This window comes from Haemaphysalis longicornis, unplaced genomic scaffold (genome assembly GCF_048455015.1).
Source record: "Haemaphysalis longicornis isolate Haplotype H1 unplaced genomic scaffold, Haemaphysalis longicornis Haplotype H1 scaffold_7, whole genome shotgun sequence".
NCBI classification, from domain to species: domain Eukaryota; kingdom Metazoa; phylum Arthropoda; class Arachnida; order Ixodida; family Ixodidae; genus Haemaphysalis; species Haemaphysalis longicornis.
In genome coordinates, this window is record NW_027526422.1 from 89,123,830 (window position 1) to 89,148,959 (window position 25,130).

Sequence of the window (25,130 nt, forward strand, 5' to 3'; positions counted from 1 at the left end):
GGAGTCTCGCATCCTGGTGTTTGGCGGTTCATCAGCCACCTACAACGACACCAAAAAGCTATACAGACTACCGGCTGGAAGCACTGCTGCGTAGCCACCAGCCGCCGAAGCAGAGGAAGGCTGTGCTAGCCAAAGAAGCGGCCCTGGAGCGCATCTCGAACAACCGAAGAAACATGCCTGTGGACTTTTTCAGGGCAATGGCTCATCAATTGAAACAGTGACTGCGTTTTCTGAAACTTTTGTCAAGGTGCAATGTAGTCTCATATACAGCTGGTATCATCATTGCAAAATACACTTTTGTTTTCCCAGTCAATTCATGATTTTTAGCGCGTCCTAAAAATGTGAAGGTTCTTCGCGGAAATGCTGCGGCACCCTCGCCCAGGTCACCAAGATAGCGGTCTGTATCCACCCCCAAGCACATCGATTCCTTTTCTCCTAACGCTCAACCGATGCGCTCCCTTAATCGGGTGAACATCTCTGCGGACGTTAAAGTGGTCCTGAAATACCTTCCACCGATGCATGGATGTACATGTAACCAAATAAAGCAATGTATTAGCAATCTCTTCCTGCAAGAATTTTGTTAAAGCGATGAGTACAGTCAACCCCGGCTATAACGAACCCGGATAGAGCGAATTATGCTATATATCGAACAAAAATATTTCAGTTACGGAAATACATGGGAAACATATTCCTTATAACGAAGTTCACATCCGATATATCGAACTCTGGGCGCCTAGAATGGCCGCCAAAATGCATGATCTCGGAGCGGCGATTGAGATGTGGATTGGCCGCGACTGAGACATTGCGCCTCGCACGGGACGTGACGCCCAATACTTTCCGGAACTGTTTCCGAAGCGCGGGACTCGCGACGGAACTCGCCCAGTCAGTGAGTGCGGACAAAAACAGCAGCATCGGTGAACTGTGGGAAGAGCTCGCCAACGTTCCCGATGATGTCGCCAGTGAAATCCGTCCGACGCTTATAATGAAGCGCTTTCGGCAGTCGATGTGCTCCGCCAATGCTTCTTAGATTTTTGAGGAGACGGACTCGAACTGGTGCAAACAATGTTTCGTGTAGAGAATGCTATACTAGTTGAAGCCGCTAAAACGAAAGTGAAAACAAAAAATTTCCCCGCATTTCCCCGAGGGGAAGAATGTGAAAGTGCGAATGCACGAGTTGAATTTGCGCGGTTCGGTAATGTTCGCGAAAGAGAGATCACACACACACACACACACACAACTACAAAGAAAGAAAGATGCATTTATTCACATACACCTATTTGTGTTGTCGTTGTACTTGATTGCTAGAGCGGATCTCAGCTTTGAAATTTCGTGTCAGTACTCCTTTAAGCGGTTGCATTAGCCCTTCTCACGCCCGATTCCTGGCCAATCCCCCACGTGGGTATGTGCCATGCACAGACACCTATTTGTGTTGTCGTTGTACTTGATTGCTAGAGCGGATCTCAGCTTTGAAATTTCGTGTCAGTACTCCTTTAAGCGGGTGCATTAGCCCTTCTCACGCCCGATTCCTGGCCAATCCCCCACGTGGGTATGTGCCATGTCAGCGGCCAGGCAGCGCGCGCCCATCTCCCCCCGTTGCCAAGGAAGACGAGGACATTCCTGGCCAATCCCCCACGTGGGTATGTGCCATGTCAGCGGCCAGGCAGCGCGCGCCCATCTCCCCCCGTTGCCAAGGAAGACGAGGAGCGCGCGCACCCGCAGCTGTTGCTATGTGGACGGACGGCGGTCGCCGGAATTCAGGGTCGCTTATAAAGTGCATTCGCACTTAAAATCACCGTTTTTTTTTTTTTTCAGCGTGGACAGTTAACGCGGAAAGTAGCTTTGATAATAAATGGGTTATTTTGGTCTGGTAATGGCTACTCTACTGTGTTCGTTTCTGCGTACGCGGATGGCGGAGTTGGGGAGGGGGCGGTGGGCTCCCGCGAATTGCGAACTCGTAACGATAAGCTCGTTATAGGCGGGTTCGGCTATATCGAACTATTGGATATATCGAACTTCTATATGGGACCCTGGCCTCGCATATTTAGTTTCATCTGTCGAGTTCATCCAAAACCGCTCCGCCCGCTTCATCCTTTCCGAATATCATCGCACAGCTAGTGTAACGACCATGAAATCACAGTTTCTACTACCTGATCTGTCTTTACGCCGCCAGATACAACGTTTGTGTTTATTTCACAAATTTTTTTATCACGAGACGCTCCATGACTTGCTCCTATCAAGTCCCTGTTTCATATCTCGTCGCTTACATCATCGCCTTAAAATTGAACCCATTCATTGCCATGCAAACCTGTTCTTTTACTCTTTTCTACCCCAAGCAATCAACCATTGGAACCGCCTTCCCGAACCCCTTGTATTAATCCGTAACAATAAGTTGTTTAGATCAGCTTTGACTACCCACGTTTGTAATAATACTTGATCCTAAAATTTCTTCAGCGCTGTTGTGCCTTGTTGTGCTCATTTTGTTGTTGGTTTCGAACTGTTCACCGACATGACTATATAAGCCACTGCATATATGTAATATGTATCGCATCATAAACAGTTTTGTAGCGCCTTTTTTTTCCCCACTTCATGTCCCTTAGGTATCGGTTTTCAAATGCTTATCTGTCGCTATTGTACACAGGCTACATTATTGTGCTTTTCTTGTGACTTTTCTTTTGATTTTGCTGTTTTGTCATTCCTTCTTTATTTGGACTTGTACTCTTGTTTATCCTGTATGCTTATTATTTTTTTGGATATCTGTACCTTTTATGCCCACTCCCTTCTGCAACGCCCTACCCGGGCCTTGAGGGTACCCTAAATAAATAAATAAATAAATAAATAAATAAATCGCGGTGCATATTGCAGTTCGCTATAAACGGGTTTGACTGTATTGTTTGATATGGAAAGGGTGCCACCTTATCGGTAACTTGATTTTTTGTTTCTTCGACACTGTTCTCGATCCTGTTTCCATGGATCTGAAATTAATTTTCTTATCTGGCGTTTCAACCGGAGCGCCCGTTTTCTCTTTTTGTCGTACGTCCCGTCGGGCAATATTGTTTGATATGGAAAGGGTGCCACCTTGTCGCTAACTTGATTTTTTGTTTGTTCGATAATGTTCTCGATCCCATTTCCATGGATCTGAAATTAATAACGTTCTGAGAGTAATGCATGCATAGCAAATGCCGAACAACTCACTTTATCGACGTTCATCTGTTCAAGTCACACTGCGGACTGCTTCTTCGACGTTTGTGTTTCCTTCTAGTCTTTTGTAGTGCAGGAGATCCCTAGGTCACTGCGTTCAGAAAAGCTTTGCGTCGTTCTTGGCTACGTGGCAATATTCTGTTTCCTCCTTGTGCTGCACATCGCAGCGAGAAAAAATGAATTTTTGTGCGCTGGGCCACGCTCTTTTGTCTCCCTTCGTAACATTAAAATTTTTTGTTACGTGTGATAAAATCAGTTTCATTGTTCTTTTTTTGCTTCCTGTTTTTGCAAGGATTGCAAAGCGTGGAAGCAGAAAGACACATGGTGCAACATATATCTCTTCGTGTTTTGATCCTTCGCGTTTCTGCAGCGTTTTTAGATATTCTCAAGTATGTACCCACTCATCGAAACGACAGCCCTATTGGGCTATCTCTTTTAGCGTTCTGTGCATTCCAGAGCAATCAACGGATTCATTAAGCGTAGTCTGAACCACGCATACTTGGTTTCTTTCAGATTTTTTACTGTATTATCGATAGGCCCGCAGCAGTCCGTGACTACACAGCTACCGTGTGTGTAGTATTTACAACTTTGCTTTAAGAAAAGAAGCAATATAGATTTAAAAATCCGTAAACACGACGGCGAAGCGCTTGTGCCAGAACACACAGAAGCCGTTGCCGTTCGCGGCCGAAGTCTACGGTAACTTTCTTCGAAAAATAAAACCCCATTGAAGGCAGGTGATAAACACAATAACTGGACTATTCATCGCTAACTACTACGAAAAAAACACTTAATCAGCGCGAAGACACCAAAAGCAGCGAGCGTTGCACGCCAAGAGCTGGCCAATACACCGCACGCGCGGCGGCTGGATGACCTTCGTGCGGCGGTGGCGCCTCTAGTGGCGCGCGCGGTCCCTATATGAAGCGAGCGCCGAAGTTTCGTGACCAGTAAAGCATTGAAGGACTCTGGCCAGGGTTTCCCCATGTCACCCATCCTATTCACCCTCTATCTTGAGCCACTTTGCCGTATGGCCCTTGCATCCGAGGTCATCAATGGCCTGAAGATGGGAGACGAGGAGCTCCGTGTTCTCGCCTATGCGGACGACGTGGCCTTCATTTGCACTCGTGGATCACAAGTGGGCGAAGTAATTAAACTAGCAAACCAGTTTTGCCGCTTTTCGGGAGCAGAGCTAAACTTACTTAAGTCGAGGGGAGCCTGGTTGGGTGATTGGGCCTCCAAACCAAGTTGCCTATTTGGAATGGCCTGGGAAGAGGAGATGTCCAATTACTTGGGCGTCAACCTCATCCAAAGCGTCGCAGTCAAAAATCGGTGGAAACCCAAGCTGTCAGCTGCGGAAAGAAAGCTGCAACCATGGAGAAATAGAAACATCGCTCTGTTCCCGAGGGCTCATGTGTGCAATGCGATTGCATACCCCGCAGTGCTGTACGGGGCCCGCATAACTTCCATCGACGCAGACACCCTGAATAGGCTGCACCGGTCTTGGGCGGTGTTTCTCCGGCGGTCCACATTCGAACCCATGCGCCGCTCAAACCTCTTCTGGAGCCTAGCAAAGGGTGGGTTTGGGCTCGTCAACGCGGAGCTCAAACTCACTATCCAACGATTCTTGTACTTTCTGGGTCTACGCGATCCGTTCCTAGTGGCAGCCACGCAGTGCCTGGGCACCAGACATTTGGCCCCGTGGCTTGCCACGACAGCATCACTCTGCTTTGACACGCGCGGAACGAGGTTCTACAAAGAAATCGCGCTAGCCTTAGCCCTGCTCGAGCAGCATTTCTCCTGGGATTATCTGCTCAAAACAAAACCCAGAAAACTGTACTGGGACCTCGTGGAGAAGGTCCTACCGCCCCCTCTCTACCGACAACCCCCAATACCCAACGATGTCTTGCCCACCGCCTCAAAGGACTTTTTCTTCCGCCTCCACATGAGGGTGCTGCCCTCAAAGGCACGTCTGGAGGATAAGGGTTTCTTTCTCCATGGCGGCGCGGGTTGTCTCCTCTGTGGAAAACGCGAAACGGCAGAACACGTCCTCACAGATTGTAACGCCGTGGCCGTCTTCTGGGACGAGCTGCAGACCGCGTACACCGAGCGATGGGACCTGTCGTGGTCAGGCCTCCGGCATCTGAGTGCGCCCACAGAGAACAAGGCGCTTCGGGACTGCGTGCTTGTCATGGGGCTCCACTCGCTGTGGAGGGCTCGAGTGGATGCAGTGGAGTGCGCCAGGAACCCCAGGCCTACCTGGCGGCACTTCACGGCAAAGGCTGAATAGACAGTGAGCGGGTTGGGGGCATCAAATTCTGACACGGAGCTCCGCGACTCACTGCAAAAAGGATGCGAAGCACTGCAGCGCTTTAAAGAAAAAGAGATGCATCGCTGGCAACGGATGTGATGTTGCCTCACTAGTACTTTGTAGAGACACTTCTACCCTCTGAACAGGCGTTCATTTCCCAGAGTTTACACTCATTGGGAACATGTTACCTTCACACGATTCTCAGTTCATGTACTCTGATATTACAGTGTCTCAGGATGTCATATTTTACTGATTGTTTGTTCGTTGTTGCCACCGCAGTCCCACTACGTTGCTTACTCTGCGGCTCAAGTGAAGGCACGCCTAAAGATGGTTGGAGTCCCTGTGGCGACAGTATGTACGCGTACCAGCATTGGTCACCGCATCGAGCGTGCCAGTGCATTATGTATGTATGTATATCCTTGTGAATAAAAAATTGTGTTTGGAAGAAAAAAAAATCTCGCCCGTAGCCGTGTGGTCTGGAGCGCTAGGTATGTCAACGCACTCGTCTGTCTCAAGAGACATTCATGACCTGCTGGACACGTGGCCCTGCCCTCTCCGACTGTCGTGGATACGGCGTAATACTATCACCGCTCATATTGCGGCGGATAGTTTCTGTCACGTTAAGTCGGTTCCACGGCCCCTGCCCTTGCTGACAACTGACCCACATGACCAATTTGTCCAACTAAAGGAAGATCTGCGTCGCGCCACACGTGCTCTCATTCCACCGTGTGGAACAGACCTTCCCAGTGGGCTCGCTCGCTGGGAGGAGGTCCTGCTGGGTAGACTACGAGTTGGGGTGGCCCTCTCTCCTGCGGTAACCCGGGCGTGGCCACCGCGGTACCATGCCCCGTTTTCCACGACCTGCCCCTTCTGTACGGCTCCTGCCGAAGACGCCGACACCAACCACCTGCTATGGACGCGCCCTTCACTGATTGCAGCGAGATCCCGACACCTTCGCGGCACAGGCCTGCATCCGGGGAGACCCCCCGATCTTCAGCGATGGCTGTGGGGGCCCCACCACCGCTGTCTTCTGGACTTCATCCGGGAAACGGGTGCAAACTTGTACCTGTAGGAACTTATGCCAAAGGGCATACTGTCGCAATTAAAAAAAAAGTGTTTTGCCCGTCACAAGTTCGAATCCCCGCGGGTACAAGCTTTTTTTTTTTATAAGGTAACTTTTTCGTTTTTCGCCGATGTTTTCTATAATGCGATCACCTTTTTTTGGGTCGCAACGTTCACTGCTCCACGAACTAGTCCGCAGAACTCGCGCAGCCTGGCACTGGCGCGCTAGCGAGTTCTCGTTGGCGTGCTGTTGCCATAAGCACCGACTGCTTGCGGGCAGTGGGCACAGGCCAGAATCAATAGACCCCTGGCCTGGTGCGAACACGCTTTTTACGATACAGGCATGAGTGAGGCAAGCACCAAATATGGGGAAAAGCGCATGCATTTGTGCGTCTGCGGGGACGCGGAGAGCGTTCATGCACTGTGTAAGCCTCGGCTGGTGAATGCTACGATTCCAAGCCGTCCTGGGAGGCTTATCTTATGCATTTTACAGCCGACAACATGGCAGAGGCGCGGTACTACGATTACTGGGATATTGAGAATGCCCATCCAACGACGCCATCGGATGTCAAACATATGTTGTTTTACAGAACCGAAACCGAAACTTGTTTGATTGCTAACCTTGGGCATCGTCCAATCACGGTGCCCCCTCCTCCCAACGTCACAGCTTAGTTAATGCGGCCGCCGCAAACCGCGCATGGTAGTTGTTCTTCTTTCGCGCTTTGTAAAATAATTACCGACTTGTCAACCGGATAAACGATGAAAAGTCTGCTAATTTGAGCCAGTCTAGGCAGTGCAAGCAAAAACGGGAGCTTGACAAATTCACTTCAGTGTATGCAACGGAGGAATACTTTTACTTTTTATGATCATTCTTATTACTACTTAATGCATAAACGGCTTCTGCGTATTTGTTCTTTGTTTTTTATTTTTGTGTGACGTCACCGGAAGTTTTGCCACTACAGCGTTTTGGAGACGGAAACACGTGTACGATGGAGGAAGAACTCCCCGCCGCCCGCACCACAGTGTCGCGCTTGGCTTCGCCGAAGAGGTAACCGAGACAGAGCGTGGGGAGGTAGTTGTCTGGAACACTGGTGGTCTCACCGTGCTCTGCGCCACATATATGTAGCACGCGTAGCAAAACCACCGCGCCATTTCACCCGACAGTTCGCAACGAAGTTTGGATCGTTCTTCTGGGCGGGCAAAACAGAAACAGTGTCACGAGCGCTGCTGAGGCTGCCCAAGTCAATGGGTGGTTTTAGTCTGCCTTGTTTGCAAACCATGAGCAGCGTGCTGGCGGTACGGGCAGTGATCGACCTTGTGGACTCAGACGAGTACCCAGGAAAGGCGCTGCTCCAGTACTTTCTGGGAACTTCCCGGTCATTATTTTATGACGCGCACATCGCCGGTCCTTCAGCTGAGCAGCCGCCGCCATTTTACGCGTACGTTATAAAAACATTGAGAAATCTCCAGTCTTCCCTGCCAAGCCTAAGTTTTAGGGAAAGTACGGCAAGTGAAGTGTGCGAAAAATTGGCAATAATCCAATTAGACAACCAACAGATCGGAAGGTCACGCGGTGTCCGGTGGCATCAGCTGACTTCGGCGGCACTTCCGGCTGATGTTCGGGATTTCGGATGGTTACGTGGCTGGGAAGTTCTCCCGACGTGTGACCGTCTGGCGAGATTCGGCGTTGTGCGTTCCGCACGGTGTCCGCACTGCGGCCGCACTGAAACATCAGAACATGCCTTGTTTCACTGTCGTGTAGCGGCAACGTTCTGGACTGTATTAAGCAGGATGTTCGGACTCACACTTCGAATGAACACTCGTTCAAATGATGTGTTGGTCAACTTTCTGATGTGCGCTGGTGCTTTTGTTCTGTGGAGAAATCGTGGTGCTGCATGTCTTCGAGCCCGGCCGCAGCGGGCAATGTTCCCACTGCTGTGGCGTGTCCGGTCGATTCTGATGAGTCATCTGGAGCATGAGTTGGCAGCTCTAGGGGAAGAAGCCTTCCTCTTGCGTTGGTCTACGCGCTTTATAGTGGTCAGGAGTAACATCCTGAGCGTTTCTCTAGTGCCGTACTGAGCTGAGTTAGTTTATGAGCTGTTTTTCTGAACACTGGTGAAGTTTGTGTGACTTGATTTGTAGTGACTTGTTGACCACGCCAAAAATTTTGTGCAGTGTGTATAATGACCATGTTACATGCAGACTGATTGGATAATTTTCTGTTCTTAGGGCAGCGCTGTTATCACTAGTCGCTGCGCCCTGATATGTGGGTTATAATAAATTCTCTTTACATATATGTTGGCAGCTCTAGGGGAAGAAGCCTTCCTCTTGCGTTGGTGTACGCGCTTTATAGTGGTCAGGAGTAACATCCTGAGCGTTTCTCTAGTGCCGTACTGAGCTGAGTTAGTTTATGAGCTGTTTTTCTGAACACTGGTGAAGTTTGTGTGACTTGATTTGTAGTGGCTTGTTAACCACGCCAAAAACTTTGTGCAGTGTGTATAATGACCATGTTACATGCAGACTGATTGGATAATTTTCTGTTCTTAGGGCAGCGCTGTTATCACTAGTCGCTGCGCCCTGATATGTGGGTTATAATAAATTCTCTTTACCCCAATGTGGAAACTGCGTTTCCTTTCTTAAGTGTGTGTTGTGCACTAACTCCAGGGCAACAGCCGCCCATTTATTATGGGATTGTGAAGTGCGACCACACGAAGCTTCAACCCGGACCGACCTTCCGCCGTGGTTACAAGACGCCATACGCAGTTACGACAAGGACATTCAGCTCTCAGCCGTCCAGCAGGTCCTAACGGCTCTCGAACGGCAGCACCGGAGAGAAAGCTGCGGGCCGACGCCCTCCCTTCGGGGACAAGGGTGTCCACCCCCGCAGTGAGTAACGAAAGTGTTGCTTAGTAGAATGCCACCAGGATCGACGAGTGGCTACGTCCGGGCGTAGTGGAGACACTACGCCTGTTGCCGGCGATCATTAAAGTCTCTTTCACTTCACTTCTTCTTTCTTCTTTTTTTTGGCTCCGCCGTGTGCGACGAGGCTTCCCGCTGCAAAGGGTACACGCGCGTGGTACGAGCCGCACCTCCCTCGCGGTGTCTGCTGCCACGCAGAAGTGACGTCAAGCTAAACTAGCAAGTGACTTCCTTTTACGTCACAAAAACGACGTTTTTTGTTTGTTTAAAAAAGTTCTAGCAGTTGAATGGTGAGTTAATTTGTACTGCAAATAACAAAAATGTGTATTTCGGACTATACTACACAAAATAATGACAATTATTAATGTTATGACGTCATCATGACGTCACGCGTGGCAGCAGTTTTGCGAGGGGGGCGTGTCTTGTGCCACACGTGTGGCACGAGACGCTGCCAAAAAATGAAAACTACGCAAACAGCCACCACATTGGAGTCAAAACTGGTATCTCTTCTAATTTGATATCATTTTACTGCCTTAGACTGGTCCTAAATTTGATTGTTGCATTATTGCACGAAAACGGAACGGGGCGACAACACTGCCACTAAAGCACGGCGAGCAATTGTGAAAGCTTTCAAATGACATCGATGTTGTAGTGTAGCACTGCGCGTTCTGAATGGCCTGATTCGAAGCACCCCATTTGAGTCAAATGACATTTGGTTGAAATGTCATTTGGACCGTAGTGTAGCCGGGGTATAAAACACTGGTCGGATTCGCAGTGCGCCCACGGGATTCACGGGGAGGACCAATATTAGCAGTTATCCCAGATGAAAATGGACTGCATATTCTTGCTGGAAATGAGGATTTCCAGCCATATTTCTAGCATAATTTTCCAGTGACAGCTGGGAATATCAACTTCCCGCTGGAAACGTAACCTTCCCAGCGAGAAATATTGATTTCCAGCCAGAACACAATTTTTTTCTCTCGGGAAATTTGTGACCCGGCCGGAAAAGTTTCCAGCTGGAGGCGGAATTCCTAATTCTGGCTGGAAAAGATATTTCCAGCCCCAGCTGGAGGTGCTCCTGGAAATGAACGTTGTAGCACTTATAGCTTTTAAAATACATAACAACATAAAAAAGTGCGCTAATCGCTTTAATACATAAGTAAAACACTTCAACAATAAGCGATCCCAAACTGAGAAGCAACAACCTCTTCAAAATTGTTTTAATTGTGCACGGACTACATTTTCACGCCCCTGTGCCCGGCGCCATTTCACACACCTAAAACATTTTCGACCGCTCCATGTTGGCGTACGTGCAGAGGTCCGCACGTGGCTGCAGCGTGGTTTACGTCCTCTTTTGGGCTAAACTTTTGACAGTGTATTCAATTCTTTTCTCTACAGCGGTTTTGTGCGAGCTTGTGCTGTTCGTGGAAGACGTTGACAAGATCGCTCTCGCGTTATTCGCGTCGCTTGTCGATAACAAAGTGAAATGCCCAGAAAACGATGTGGTGCAACAATGGACTGCGTACCGCTCAACACTACCAAATATAGGTAAGTGCACATTCGTATTGAATTGCTCAAATCTATGAGCTTGTGTGGGAAGCGGAGTCAAAATACGTGCACGCTTATAGCCCTAACGCAGTCTTGATCATTGCAGCGACTTAGCGCCGTGTGTGGCGCTCTCGTAAAAACACTGCATTGGGCCTCGCTAAAGTTCAACTGGGTCATTGGTTATCATATTCCGGTGGCCTGTCCACAGTGAGAGAGTGGCTGTCAAAGGCCTTAGTGCGTTTGAGACATCGGCGTGTACTTTAATAAACATGGCGTAATTAATGCATGAGCGGTGCGGCGCCGTCAACAATTGAAGTGCAGTCACATGTGATATATTATGTTACAAAGTGAACCAATCTACAATAAATCGCTTTTTCTTCTGTTTTTTCTAGTATCTGTGAGGGAACGTCTACGTTGCACTATGTGGCACACGAGGCTTGCAACCTAGAGGACTGCGGGTGGAAGGACCAAAAAGTGGAATCGAAAACTCTGGTAAGCACATAAAAAGATGGAAATGGTTTGATTGGCAGTTGTGCAAAGCTCACAAAATCACTTGACATCGCGGTTTCTCATTATGCTTTATTTTTCATAGGCTACCTGAACCACTTGGAGGACCATTTACCCAAAGAAGGTGGAGATTCTGGCCCCTGCGGATGTTCTGGGTACACAAGTGACAAGGCTGAAAATATGTAATATACGGAACGACAATATAGTTTCCAATTTTTAATCTGGCCTCTGTGTTACTGCTTCGGTGCACAAAAGCCCACACAGAAGAGTTCTTTTATTCGGAAATGCTGAAAGTGTTTTGGTGTCTGCTACAAAGGACTTCGGGTCAGAATGCTGTTCATAAAAATTAAATTTGGTGTGCGTGCTTACTGGAAAAAAAAGTGATTTCTGGCTGGGGATGGAGACGAATCCAGCATGAAAGAAGTGATTTCTCGCTGGAAGGTGGTGCACAATCCAGCAAGAAAACAATCAATTTCCAGCCAGAAAGCGTTGTAGAACCAGCAAGAATAAAGCAATTTCCAGCTGGTAAGCTACACCATTCTGGCTGGAAATAACAGTATTTCCAGAATGAAAATGGTGATTTCCAGTTAGAAGTGACATTTTTCCTGCTGGGAATGGTGCGATTTCCAGAGAGCAGACGTGACATTTCTGGCTGGAGACAAGCCCGGAAATTTTGATTTCCAGCCAGTGGTGCCAGCTCCAGTCCAAGCTGGAAACGATTTCAGGCTGGAAGACTGTTTCATAACACAGCCGGGACTGGAAATCATTTCCATCTGGGATGCTAGCTGCTTGAGCTGATACCGGGTCGGCAAACGTGAGCAGGAAGCCTAGCGAGACGTCATCGCGCGCGCCATCACCTTTGAGAACACCCGTGTTCGTGGAGCGGGGGGGGGGGGGGGGGTGATTCATTAAAGAAGCAGGGCGTGACCTCTCGCGAGCTGTTCTCCTCACCAGTTCACGCGCGTTCGCGTTTTCAGTGGTAAAGTGGGGAGCACAGGCGCCGAGTTCGCGAAGCCGGTTGCCGCCGGTTCAAGCGCGTGCTAACGCGGCCCACTTTGGGAAGAGCTGTAAAACGATTTGGACCTGGTCATATATATGGAAAGCTTTCAGCGGCAAGTTCGGAAATCCATGTCAGTTGCAACAGCCGGGTCTCCGACGAAGGGAGAGATAAGAGAGATAAGAGAGAAGAGTGTCCCTCCCGAAGGAGAGAGAGAGAGAGATAGAGAGAAGAAAAAACTCCCACCTCCCCTCGCGGGAACCCCTGTGTAGATGCGACGCATAGGGGGTTCACGTTGAAGCGTTGGACAGCTGAGGAACGGCGCTGGAACGATGGAGCGGAGCGGCGCAGGCACCGCGTTTTATAGCGCGCATAACGGTGAGGGGACGCGCCGGCGCCAGTGTGCCTGCCGCGGCTATGACGCAACACAATCCAACACAATCCACTTTAATCCAATCCAAGCCAATCCAATGCCCCTCGCGAGAGATGCTGCGTTCCAATTCGCAGACAGCTTGGTAGACAGTCTACGAAGCAGTCTAACTAGACGTCTAAAGGAATGAAATTGGAACGGCGCCGCGGTCGCAAACGCAACACCAGCGCAGACATGAGCGCAGACGACAGCGTCGTAGCAGACATGTTGATATGAGCAAGCCGCAAGTTTCGTAACTAATATTACCGTTGTTATAACAAACGTTACGTAATTTAAAAACTAGGCAAAGTCACCTTCATCACTAGTAAATTTTACTAAATATTTAAATAAAGGAACAAGTGCTTTTGGTTCAACATAAAAACGCAAAAAGGTGGCGCTGGCGTCGCTTTTCAGTTTAGACAGGAAGGTAGCCTGCATCGTTGCTGACTTCGATGCTGTCTCCTCGAAGCAGTCTTCGTTGACTGCTTCGTTCGAATTGGAACGGGGCTTAACATGGCGTACTGTCCGCGAAGACGGCAACGAAGCTGTCTAAACGGTAAATTGGAACGCACCCAGAGTGTTCGCTATCGGAGAGAAGAGGGGCTGAGCGGCGGAGAGCGCAGCTCGCGCGGCGAGGAGAATGGGGGAGCGGCGGACGCCAACGACGACGACGCCGGATGCAGGGACAAGGCGGGTGAATGAGATGCCTTCGCATCTAAAAATTACGCCCACCTCCCCTCGCGGGAACCCTGGTGTGATGCGATGCTGAAGGGGGTTCCATTGGCGTTCACTCACTCAAGGAACCGTCGCATCAAGCAATCGTCGGGTACAGCAAAGAGCAAGCGCAAGCGCGGACGACCGTCGACTGAGAGACCGGCCGTACGCTTATATGCGCAGCGCGCCCGAAGGAGAGGAGACCGCGGAGAGAGAGAGTACTGCACATGCGCACAGTGCGCAGCCGCGCGCAGCGCGACCGCAGATGTTGGGAGAGAGCGTTCGCTATCGGAGAGAGGAGAGGAGGTGAGTGGAGGAGAGACACAGCTGTGCGGACGCGGACGACGGACACACGCAGGACAGGGCCGCCGGCAAGATATGCTCCTCTCAGCGTCGCATCTAAAAACATGGCGCGGAAGTCGTCTCGCTAAGAGCGACCGGCTTTTCTTAGCGCCGCGACCTTCGCGCCGTGTTTTCTCTTCGTTCATAGCGCGGCGGTCGAATGCCACATATCGCGCCCGTGAAGCGGCGGTGAAACGTTATATTTGAAGGAGATCCAGAGGTATGAGCTAGCTCGCATGCCTTCTACATGTTTTAATGTTCGGGTGTTTGGGCTAACGACGACACCATGTAGAAAACTTGATCGCACGGTAACCGGGGCATAGCTAAGGTGCGGGGGATGGAAGAGGGGTTAGCTGCCGGAACCAAGGTCGGAACATCCCTCCCAAATTTTTGAGTACGGTACCGTATTCCTCCCACCCTATTCATTTCGCCTTTTTTCCGCATGCACATCGAATCAATATACAAAAATGTAAAAACAGAAATAAGGATGGTGGCTTTACTAAATCCAGAAAATGAATAAAATTTTGGGTGCCAGGGTCTAGTTGTTCTTTTTTTTTTTAATCGGTGGCATATAACACCTCCGAAACATATTTCTGGCTACACCACATAACCACGCAGGAAACTTGGCCGAGCCTTCAAGCATAACCACGCATAAATTCCTACAGCCTAACCAAGAATAAGCTAGGTGGGGCCAACGCCAGCTGCGCTGTTTGCCCAGTCTTCGCGCTACCATTCGAAAGCTGCCCCCTTTTTTTTTTTAAATACAAGTCAGAACAGTGTTTTCAATGCGTCGTTTCTTAATTTGCTGTCACAAAATATAGCACAGATCAATTTTCAATTAAAAGAACACTAATTGCAGCAATTAAATGTTGATGTTTTGCCTCATATATGCCAAATGGTTTCTTTTTGCTCAAAAATTGTGTAAATAAAGAACGGAACCAGATTCAGTAGTTCGGAAATCTTCTACCGCAATATAAGCATTTGCTCAAGAATTCTCTTAACTTTTCGCCAGGCAGCTGAAAAAAAAGGAGGGAGGGACGCGTACACTGTCCACATACAAAAATTTTCTGGTTTAGATAGCCCAAAGACGATCCCTTTCACTTTAATTAAAAGCTACATGAAGTGACGGTCATAATTAAAACCCCTAATTTCTGGAAAACATGCGGGGCTGATTGTCATATAAACTGAACAAATTGCTGAACGCTTTACTACAAATGGCGTTTACTAGAAAACTAGAAATGGCGTTTTCGACAGATAAACTTTTTTAAAGGGGCCGTGCAAGCAAAATACAAGTTTGTGTTATTAGAAAGGTTTAGTCTTTATAGTGCCCCCAGCGCTTTTCCAGCTTTCTTCTCTGAGAAATTATTATTTAAGTAAAAATTCCTATTCTCCCACCAAATCATGTTTCATGACGTCTGCCTTGAAGTCATATGAACGTGTCTTCAAAAGAAATTCGGGTGAGCTGTTCAGCCTTCTTTAGTGTCGGTCCTCCTAGATGGCGCCACCATCTAGCTCCGCACAGCTATCTGTCTTTGCTTTGCTTTTGAGCGTATTTGCACGTGGCTTGTTTTTGTATTGGTGTGTAGCAGTCGTTTTGTGAAACATGGGGCATGTTTGGGGTATGTTCAACAAATAGGGTCACTTAAGACAATGTCGCTTACGTCAATCGGCCAGTGTCGTCTGAGACGACCCCACAACGCTACACTGCTGTGCAGCAACAACAAGCATAGTGCGCACATTGCCAACAGCTGTACGCACTGGTACTTCTATGTTTATGAGTGCTTTCATGACTTCCATTGTTTGCCCCACCATTCTTACTTCCAGCTGGAAAAAAACATTAGAGGTCTAGTTGGACCTGCCTAAAACACCACTGGACCAATTTGAACCAATGGGAAATGCAATGGGTTCCAAATGGTCCAATGATGTTTTCAGAAGGGCCAATTGAACCTCCAATGGCTTTTTTCGCCTAGAGCTGCTATAAAATGAATATACATGCATTACATTTAAGTGAAAATAGCTTGAAAATAGCTTGTTCTAAAAGGTTACAAGTACTGCCTAAGTTGTGTTTGCTTTTCGGGCCTATGTTATGGGTTCTAGCACAAGAAATGAGCTAATCAGTTGCTTGGCCATTCCCTTTTCTCCTAATTATATGGCTTATTTGAGCAAAGTTTACGTTAAAAGTGCTGTCAGTATGATTATAACGAGGCTTGAGTGAACCAGACTTGTGTTTTGTCTGTATGGCCCCTTTAGGAGAGCCAAGATGTGATACTCAAGAGTAATGTACATCATCTAAAGTAAGATGCTCACAAGAGGTCAGCAGCTTATACGTGCTAACTGAAGGAGCAGTGCACACAGCTTCAGTGAACAAATGTTGAAGTGGGAGGACCCTCGCAGCGGATATCCACCTCTGCATTGCATCGAACCTCCCTGTAATTTGTTTTCCACCTGACCTGACCAGTGTCTGAAGGTGTACTGCACCGTCTGCCACTCAACGTGGCTTACACCTGAAGCTTCAAGTTTAAAATAGGGAGGGAGGATTTACCACTGTACCCCAAGTGCTCTGTGCGCGAGACTACCGCGCACTTGTTGTGTACCTGCCCGCGATTTGCCGCTGCGCGAGCAACAGCGGCTAGTTGCTTGTCTCATGTACGACGTGGAGCAAGGCTTCAGTTGTGTCACTTGCTTGGACCTTGTGCCGACTCATCTTTATGGGCAAACATTTTGCTGCATTTTTTCACGGGATTCCAGACTAGAGTTGTGCGCATGGCTAAATCTGTACGCGTTTGCGTGGTCATGTATGTTTTTTCTTCTTTTCGCTGTTAGCCGCTTTGTGCTTCCTTGGCACCATTTGCTCAACTTTATTTGGAGTTTTGTTTTTTGCATTTCATTGCATGTGATTATTTTATTTATCTTTTGCTTTCTCCAAAATTTTTGGCTTCTCAATCTCTTATGTTCGCCTCACTGCATTGTAACCATCTCCATCTGGCATAGCAAGCACTGCCGCTAGCGTAACCTAGTTCTCTCTAGCGTACATTGATTTTCAGTAGGGTTAAGATATATTTGCAAGAAATGCTTATTTCCAACAGTGGAATTTAAGGAGTGGAATGAGATCGCACGGGCTACTTTATAGAATGGGAATGACCTGTTGCGCATTGCATGTTCAACAAGGGTTTTTTTTTTAGGGACAAAACCCGCTCCAACGCCACAGGTAAATTTTGTTATCAGTTGCCACACTCCGACTAGTTAAAAGGAGTGGGTATTCAATTCAGCACTTGAAAACAGGCACACAGCACAAATGAAAAGCAATATTTTATTGCAGACGTTCTCATGTGAAATCACAAGTGAATCAGAACCATAAAAACTTGAAACAATTGAGCAAGTGTTCACGGCAGTAGAGAGAGAGCATGATGGCTACGTGTCTCTTATGAGGCCCTACACTTTCATAGTTCTCACGACTGACGCAATACTTTTTTTTTCTCAGCAGGCCGTCACACAGAAACAACCTCAGCCAAAAATCTAATATGGCAGTAATACAGTGCAGGGAATCGCAGCCACAATGCACTCTTTGTATATTATCTATCACCCCTTTCCCACGCCCATAATTTACAAACGTAACCGCACACTTTCACACACACTTTCACATGCAACAAAAAAACGTGAAAAAAGACAGCTTGTGTCGAGGCACGATGTGATTTCACACATACAAGGAACAGTGATGGGGCTATATATACATGCACCGGTTTGAAGCTCCAATAACATTTTGAACTGACACACCCTGACGGCGATGGGCTCAACTCAATCGGTTTTGCCACGTGCGGCATAAAAAAATTTGCACCCCACAATGACAGTGGCAAATAAATTTAAAGCTAGCCAACAAAACTGGCGCATCTCATCGGTGAAATAAACCTCATGCACCTTTCGCTCCCATCGGCAATAAATTAAGTAACGCTTAAAACACGTGGCAACTTCTTTGGCACTGTGTTGTTGTACACGCTTCTTGTTCAGCCGTTTTCTTGCGCCGTAGTAATTGGCAAGCTTAATGTACCAACTCTCCCATATCAAGCTTTTGTTACTTCATTAAATAAAAAATAAAAAAAACTGTCACATTGCACGAATCTTTATTTAGGAGGAACTAGAACAGCTCTGTAGAGCAAAAAAACGGAAAGAAGACCGGGCACAACCGAAATGCTTTTGTGTTGTGCCCTGTCGTTATGTGTTGTGCAGTGTTGTCACAGCACAAATGAGAATTGTGCTAAGGGTTCGCAGCAATACAAACCCGCTTTGGCAAACCCTGCTTTGTCAAAGCGCAAAGCCTGCAGGCTTCATGCAAGCACACTGAGGACTTCCGTGAAAAAGCTACAAGTGAGGCCTGGTCTATACCATCGGCCTCACCCAATACCCGCATGTTCACAACCGTGCCTCGGAACGGTAGCTGACCAGAACATTTGCCTGCAAAGCCGCTAACCACAAAGAGTGGAAGAATTAATGGGCCACTATGCCCCCTAAACCACAGTGAATCAGGAATGATTACTTGGCGTATAAGTACACGATTATGCTAATTCCAGGCCAAGAGGAATCACTGGGTTACCTGGAGAGATAGTGGCCTCTGTAAGCGAAGGAGCCAACTATTTACTCTGGAGAGGCCCACAATTGCTTTGTGACTAGAAGTGCCACTGCTAAAAATTGATATAATAAAACTATCGTGCTGAATGCTTGGTAGCCCAGAGTGGGTCAACGGTCAACCAAAGAATACTTTGGCAGGTTGACAAAAAAACAATGGATGGCGATACAAAGGCCACTGACAGGAGGTCAAAGAAAGCTTCCACCAACGACGTGACGTATAAGGTTGGCCAGGGCGCATCCATCCTTCAAAAAGTATTTGAGAAGTAATGGCCTTCAAAAGGAATGCTAAAAGGCAGTTCAGCTCTTCAAAGACACACTCAACCCATTCCTACCACACAGGACACACTCTTTTTCAAGTCTCATAACTTATTTAGAATCCACAAAAGTATGCCAGCTTTGACAACTTGGCGACGCCTATGAGGAGCAAAAAAATAAGTGGCCAAGCGACAAGACTGAGACATAAGTAGTCCATGGAAAAACCAGTGGGTCGTACAGATCCCAGTGGCATGGCTGCTGTGACCAGAAAAACTAGCCCTATGGCAGGAATTGTAGCGCTCGACTGGTCAATGAAAAACTAACCCAACATTGTGACGCTACTGTGTTGCCCATTAGGTAGGTCTCCCAAACTAAACCTTTTCGAGTGGACACACTGCAACTACCAAAATGGACCCAGTCTTCAAAAACACAAAACGTGCCCCCAACGTAGGAGATGCAGCCCACCTGTTAGCCTGCACGATGCATCTCTTTCAAGAAATGATAACCACACGTTCCTAAAGGCAACATGAAAACAAAGCACAACTTTGTTCAGTTTGCGAGAACTAGCCTTTGGTAAATCACTCAGCTCCATGACAGCCACGAAAGAGGTTTAATAAAAAAAAGTACAAGAAATGTTGAAAAATACTAAAATTTCGAGCTGCAGTGACACAATATGGGCAGTAGTGAAGTAATATGGGCTAGCACTAGCAACACTGCCGTCAGTGCGTTAAGTGCATGTTAGCATTCAAGTGATACAGTGGAACCTCGATAACACAATTTGCAAAGGACCGCACAAAAACGTCGTATGACTTGGGTATCGTGTGATCGGGGTCCCTCTGGTAGACAGCCTCACGTGACACGCAGGCTAAGGACTTATTGAAATTACTATATTTGCGTTCTCGCACAATTTATGAACCCCTAACCGAAATCTCAAGTTAAAAAAAAATGCTTATTTTGTGCTAGAGGGCTTCGGAATAATCTCGACCACCCAGTGATCTGCACCGCGTGCCAAAATCAGGACACTCAGGCGTTTCCACTATTCGCCTCCACCAGAAAAAGCGGCCGAAGCAGCTGGGTTGAACCCCGGCGCTTAGGCTTAGCAGCACAACCTTTTAGCCGCTGGGCCAGCCTGGCAGGTAAGGTGCGCCCCTTCCGACCCATGCTTGGCACAGAGGCCCGGGTTGAAGAACAGCTGACTCGTCCAGGCGAACATCTCGGTGCAGGGTGTCACCTTGGCGCCGTCGTGCGCTGCCCGCGCCAGCACCTCTTTGTTGACGCGGCGCATCAGTGCATCCAGGTCCATGGTGCACGCGTGCTTGCTGAACACGTTGTAGACGGCCGAGAGGAGCCACGAGCCGGTCACCTCGTTCTTCAGAGCCACAAAGCCGGGGATGGTCGCGTAGACAATGCACATGTCCGAGAAGGACGCCGTGCGGGGCTTTGGTGTCACGGTGGGCGACGAGGGATCTTTGTAAGAAATGGCATCCGCAGAAATGGCACCTTCTACTACAGTGGCCTCTTCTAGCCACTGTACTTCTACGTAGGTCCCGCTGTCAGTGTTGTCTGCGCAAAACAAAAACATTCGAGGTCAGTCCGTCTATCGAAAAAATCGCTGTTACGCAAGCTGACTGAGGATTGATGTATTTATGTGCACGTGAACGCATGTGTACGTATGGACAAATTTTGGCTTGCGGAGCCAGGAAAACCCTGTACCTAGTGATTACAAAAGAGAGAGAGAGCCAGCATCACGTGTGCTTGCTTGCACCGAGTTCATCGTGTTGCAACAATGTACAACACGGGACGTCTCTCGCTAAAAAAAGTTTATTTTGCCTAACTTCGGGAACCGTTCCTCTCGAGGCAGCCTCTCCTTTAGGAAATACCCTGCTCAAACCATGCCCTTGCCTAGCAGACTACCTCCGTGCAGTGCTGCCACCTATGAGAAGGTGTGGGAATACCCACCCCACAGCGGTCATCAATAAGGTTGGTAGCTGGCCAGCTGCATAGCCGACTGCTATGCAGCGGCAAAAGTAAGAGATTAAAGCGGTAACCACACGCACACGCCCGCGCGCTCGTTTCCACACATGTTCTCGTGTCTACGCGCCCAAGCGTGTGACAAGGGGGAGGGCAGGCACCCACGCGGAGGCGACAGAGGCGCATGAGCATGCGCTGCCCCGCGCTCGACAGAACCACCTTGTAGACATGTCCCAACCGCACAGCGCCCAACACTGTTAACACTGTCATCGTAACACACACAATCTTTGGCTTTTCATCTTACAGCAGAGCAACATTACCTTTAACGCCATCTTCGAACTAAAACACAGCATCATCGCCGCTGCGCTAGGCACACACGACGGCGGAGAGCCATGTTTGCCTTCGGGTGACTGGCTGACAAAGTTTGATCGTGGTCGTTATTTCGCCGATAGCGTATTTTGCTGGTGTGACACGGGGGAAGCGCATACACCCGATAAACCTTTGCGGCTAACGAAGCAACTACGCCGACTTAACACAACCGGGAGATGAAAATAACTTTGCGGCAGCGACATTGTTGGCTGCGGCCACCGGCGGATTGTCCGCCGCCGTCTTGGGCCGTCCCAGGATACCGAAGCGCGTCGTGCGGCGGCTCTGATTGGTCCGGGATAATAGGCGTGCAGGAGAGCAAGCCAAATATCTGGCAATGCCAGATCTTCGAGAACGCGGTGCGCTTTGCCTCGCACCTGGTCTCCGGTCGTCGCGAGGTAGCGCACGGGCGCGTGAGCACGTGGAATTGACCTCGCAAGTGCATGTGTGTGGTTACCGTGCGAACACATATGTGCCCTGGCAATACATAGGGACAATAGCTCTCACTTCGGCCACATCTCATTGCTCCCGCTGGTGCAGCATTTTCCAGGCTCCCTCCCGTCACCCTTGTAGTGAACGAACGCAGCTCTCTTGGTGGAGTGGTTTCCCTCTTTGGAGACTCAATGAGATGACTGGCTTCCAGAGGAGAGGGCCTGAGGTTTCCCATTGTAGAAAATTCCTAAAACTTGGTACGGGTCCAGGAATTCAAGCTCATGCTGCGTCCCAGTGGTCATCCACAACGAAACTCCCAGGCCACCTCCTCTGGAAGAAAGTCGTCTCGTCAAGTCTCCATAGAGGGCAACCATAAGTCCAAGAGAGCTGTTTGCTACCAGGGCGACAGGAGCTTGGGGCGTGCTCCACCACCAGGAGCTATGAGATGTGACCGGCTGCGCAATGCCGTCACGCCACAACTGTGCTCCAAGGACCGGAGGTGGAAATTGCAATGGTCCCATGCTAGTGACAAACACGTACTGTGACTTTTAACTGCAGAACTGTTGTACTACCGTGATAAATTGAAATACGAACAATGGAGCGCGTGGCTTTCAGTACATGCTGCGCACCCTGGCGACAGGCCGCGTATGCGCAGTAAAAACAAGTCACGAGTGTTCGTCACCAACCTTGATATGGAAAAGCCATCGTATTTCCATCGTCTGCTGGGAACTCAGCACGAAATAAAAAATAAAGGAATATCGCTGCGTGCGCGGTTTTCACTCATCGCAGCAACAAAGTTAGATAAGATTTGATTGCAGGGTTTAACGCGCCGACGCAACGCAGGCGATGAGGCGCGCCGTAGTGGAGGGCTCCGGATTAATTTTGACCACCTGGGGATCTTTAACGTGCGCCGCAATCTCGTACACACGGGCGTTTTTGCTTTTCGCCTCCATCAGAAAAGCGGCCGCCGCGGCCAGGAATCGAACCTGCGACCTCGTGCTCAGCAGCGCAACACCTTAGCCACTGAGCCACCGCGGCGGGTAAAGTTAGATAAGGCTTGCATGACTGGACGCCGAACGCGGTGGGAAGAACGATGGCCTTTCCATATCAGCGTTGGACACAAACTCTCGTAACTTGTTCGCACTGCGCATACGCGGCCCATCGCCAGGACGCACGGCATGTACTGAGCCACACGCTCCGTTGCTCGTATTTCAATTTATCCCGACAGTACAGGCTGTAAGTTCGCCATTTCAGGAAAAAATACCAAGAAAATGCCGAACACTTGTGAGTGTGCGCCCCGCGGCGACCGCCGAGCATCCTCGGCACATGCGATGGCTTTATATAAAAGAAAAAAGAAAAAACTGGCAAAAACCCCGAGGAGCAAGAAAATGCCCAGCACTCGTGAGCGCGTGCCTCGCAGCGACCGCCAAGTTCCCGGCTTGAGCAGTGGCTTTATCAAAAAAATGTTAATAGTAAAAATAGCAAAAACTTCACCACTGTCGTGAAGCGCTACTGTCCACGTTAAAAAAAAAAGGAAACTCCAGCGCTAATGCCAAAGATGAAAAGACACCTTGCTTGGGAGAGGCTGCCGCATTCTCTAGAGACTAGAAGCCATTATGAACCATTGGAGACAGGGCTACAAGCATGCCAATCTTTCCCGAGAAGACTTGCAGATCCCGCCACCACTGCCTTGAGTTGATGACGAAGAGCTAGTGGAAGTCTACAATGCTGAGGATGACTTTGCATCCACCACTCGCCGCGAAGAAGATGACGACCTCTTCGATGCATATGAAGAGAATTACTAGCATCGCAACTATGCAAATAAACAATTATACTGAAACTTGACTATGTGTGCGGCAACACTCTCCTACAACAGCTTCACCATTCCAGTCTTCCGCATAAGTGCAAGCTTTACTGAATTTTTTTTTTCCTTATTGGAACTCTGTCATTTTCGCCGACTCTAAAGAAAGCCTGCTCTACATGGTGCAATTTTCTCTGCAAAATCGCAGATGCGGCACCACTTGTGCGGCAAAACTACCTTTTTTCATTGCTGCGGCAAAGTGCCAAATGTTTGAAACAGTCGAGCCGGTCGAGCATCCCTGGCGAACGCTGCTCGTGCAGCGTGGAGGCGGTAGAGGGGCTGGAACTTGTGGCCAATAAGAACACAGCTAGGTGAACGTCACGGCATCACCATTTGCAGTTTCACGCTTAGCAACCAGATGGCGTTGCTTGCATACGCACGGCGTAAGCGCGGGCACACCAACACAAACGTACGTGTGTTCACAACAAGATGTCGCACGCCGGTTTCAACGAATGCTTAATCGGTATCCCCGCAAGTCGCGGACGTCACAGCAGTTCGGAAGAAGTACATAAGGACAGAAGAAGAACCGTCTGAGGTACACCAAAATGTGCTAGGCACACACAACAAGCGAACCCAGAGTTGCTTGCTGTGTTTGTCTCCTCTGCTATGTGTGCGTATATTGAAAAATAATTGGCGATTGTTAAATTAAACCCCTAATAAACTCATATTTACTGCAAAACAGTCTGAAACAACTTCCCCAGAAAGTACAATAAAACTTATTTTTTTTAACATCCCAACAAGCTTTGCTCGTGGCAGACCGAATTCGGTCTGCAAACAATGTGCCTGTGTAGTGTGAAAATCGCGACGTTGCAGGCCATGTAGACGACATTCCCAGGCATTGCGAACTTCGCAAGTGCGAATGTTCATTCCACTGAATTCGCAGACGAAAAACGCACCATGTAGAACGAGCTTTAGCCATGTTTTCTCTTTCTTAGTTTTTATCTGTGCCCGTTGTGTGTATTTTGGGTTGGGTCTACAAGGGCAACATCTCGTCAAAAGTGTTTCTCATTCTCTTAATTGTTATAGATCAGGACCTGAAACCGTCACTCCGGCTAAGCCTCATGCTTGCTCTAAACGGAGCCTAGTTGATGAGCAATTGCACTCACCCCCGCGGCAGGCCTGCACAAAAAACAGCTTGGGCTTTCCCTGGAGGGCGGGGCAGTTTTCGTTGTTGAACAGAGGGTAGACCTTATCGTACAGGCGCAGTTTCTCGATGTCAGTCCCGTAGATGACGTCTTTGTCACCGTGCGACATGAGGATCACCACCAGGCAGTCGGCGTCGTGATTCTCCTGAGACTTGGCCGCTGCCTCCAGCACCTCCTCCATGTCCTGAAGCGGCACAAGCAGAGGGCAATCCTGTGAGCAAATCTCTTGCGCAACGCCTGGTTATGTTTCTCCCTCCTTCACCGCTTGTGCCTTATAACTTTTTTAAATGCAACAGCAATTGCAGTTAATTGTCAACCACTCTCCCTCTCTCTCCTTCTCTCCTTCCATTGCGTTTTCTTAAAGAGGTTACTGATGCTTGGGAATTTCACGAAATCTGAGGACTGTACAAAAAATTGCCTCGTAAGTAATTCCAGCTATAAGTGAACGCCTCGGAAATTCCAGAAATTAACACGAT

At 48.6% G+C, this 25,130-nt stretch overlaps 1 protein-coding gene and 1 long non-coding RNA gene across 3 annotated transcripts in view; one reads left to right on the forward strand and one right to left on the reverse strand.

Annotated features, from left to right (window-relative positions):
- Nucleotides 1-10,323: 10,323 nt before the first annotated feature.
- LOC144144581 (uncharacterized) lies at nucleotides 10,324-12,199 on the forward strand. Its single transcript, XR_013317281.1, has 3 exons — nucleotides 10,324-11,032; nucleotides 11,425-11,524; nucleotides 11,625-12,199. It is a non-coding gene; the product is annotated as an uncharacterized LOC144144581 (long non-coding RNA).
- Nucleotides 12,200-17,268: 5,069 nt separating this feature from the next.
- Nucleotides 17,269-25,130, reverse strand: part of LOC144146054 (caspase-2-like) — a 28,287-nt gene continuing 20,425 nt past the window's right edge. For both annotated transcript variants that reach the window (XM_077677983.1, XM_077677984.1), the window contains 2 exons: nucleotides 24,616-24,838; nucleotides 17,269-20,442 (listed from right to left, as the gene is read on the reverse strand). In XM_077677983.1, coding sequence (XP_077534109.1) covers nucleotides 19,976-20,442; nucleotides 24,616-24,838 — 690 coding nt within the window. In that variant the 3' untranslated portion in view covers nucleotides 17,269-19,975. The remainder of the gene's footprint in view (nucleotides 20,443-24,615; nucleotides 24,839-25,130) is intronic.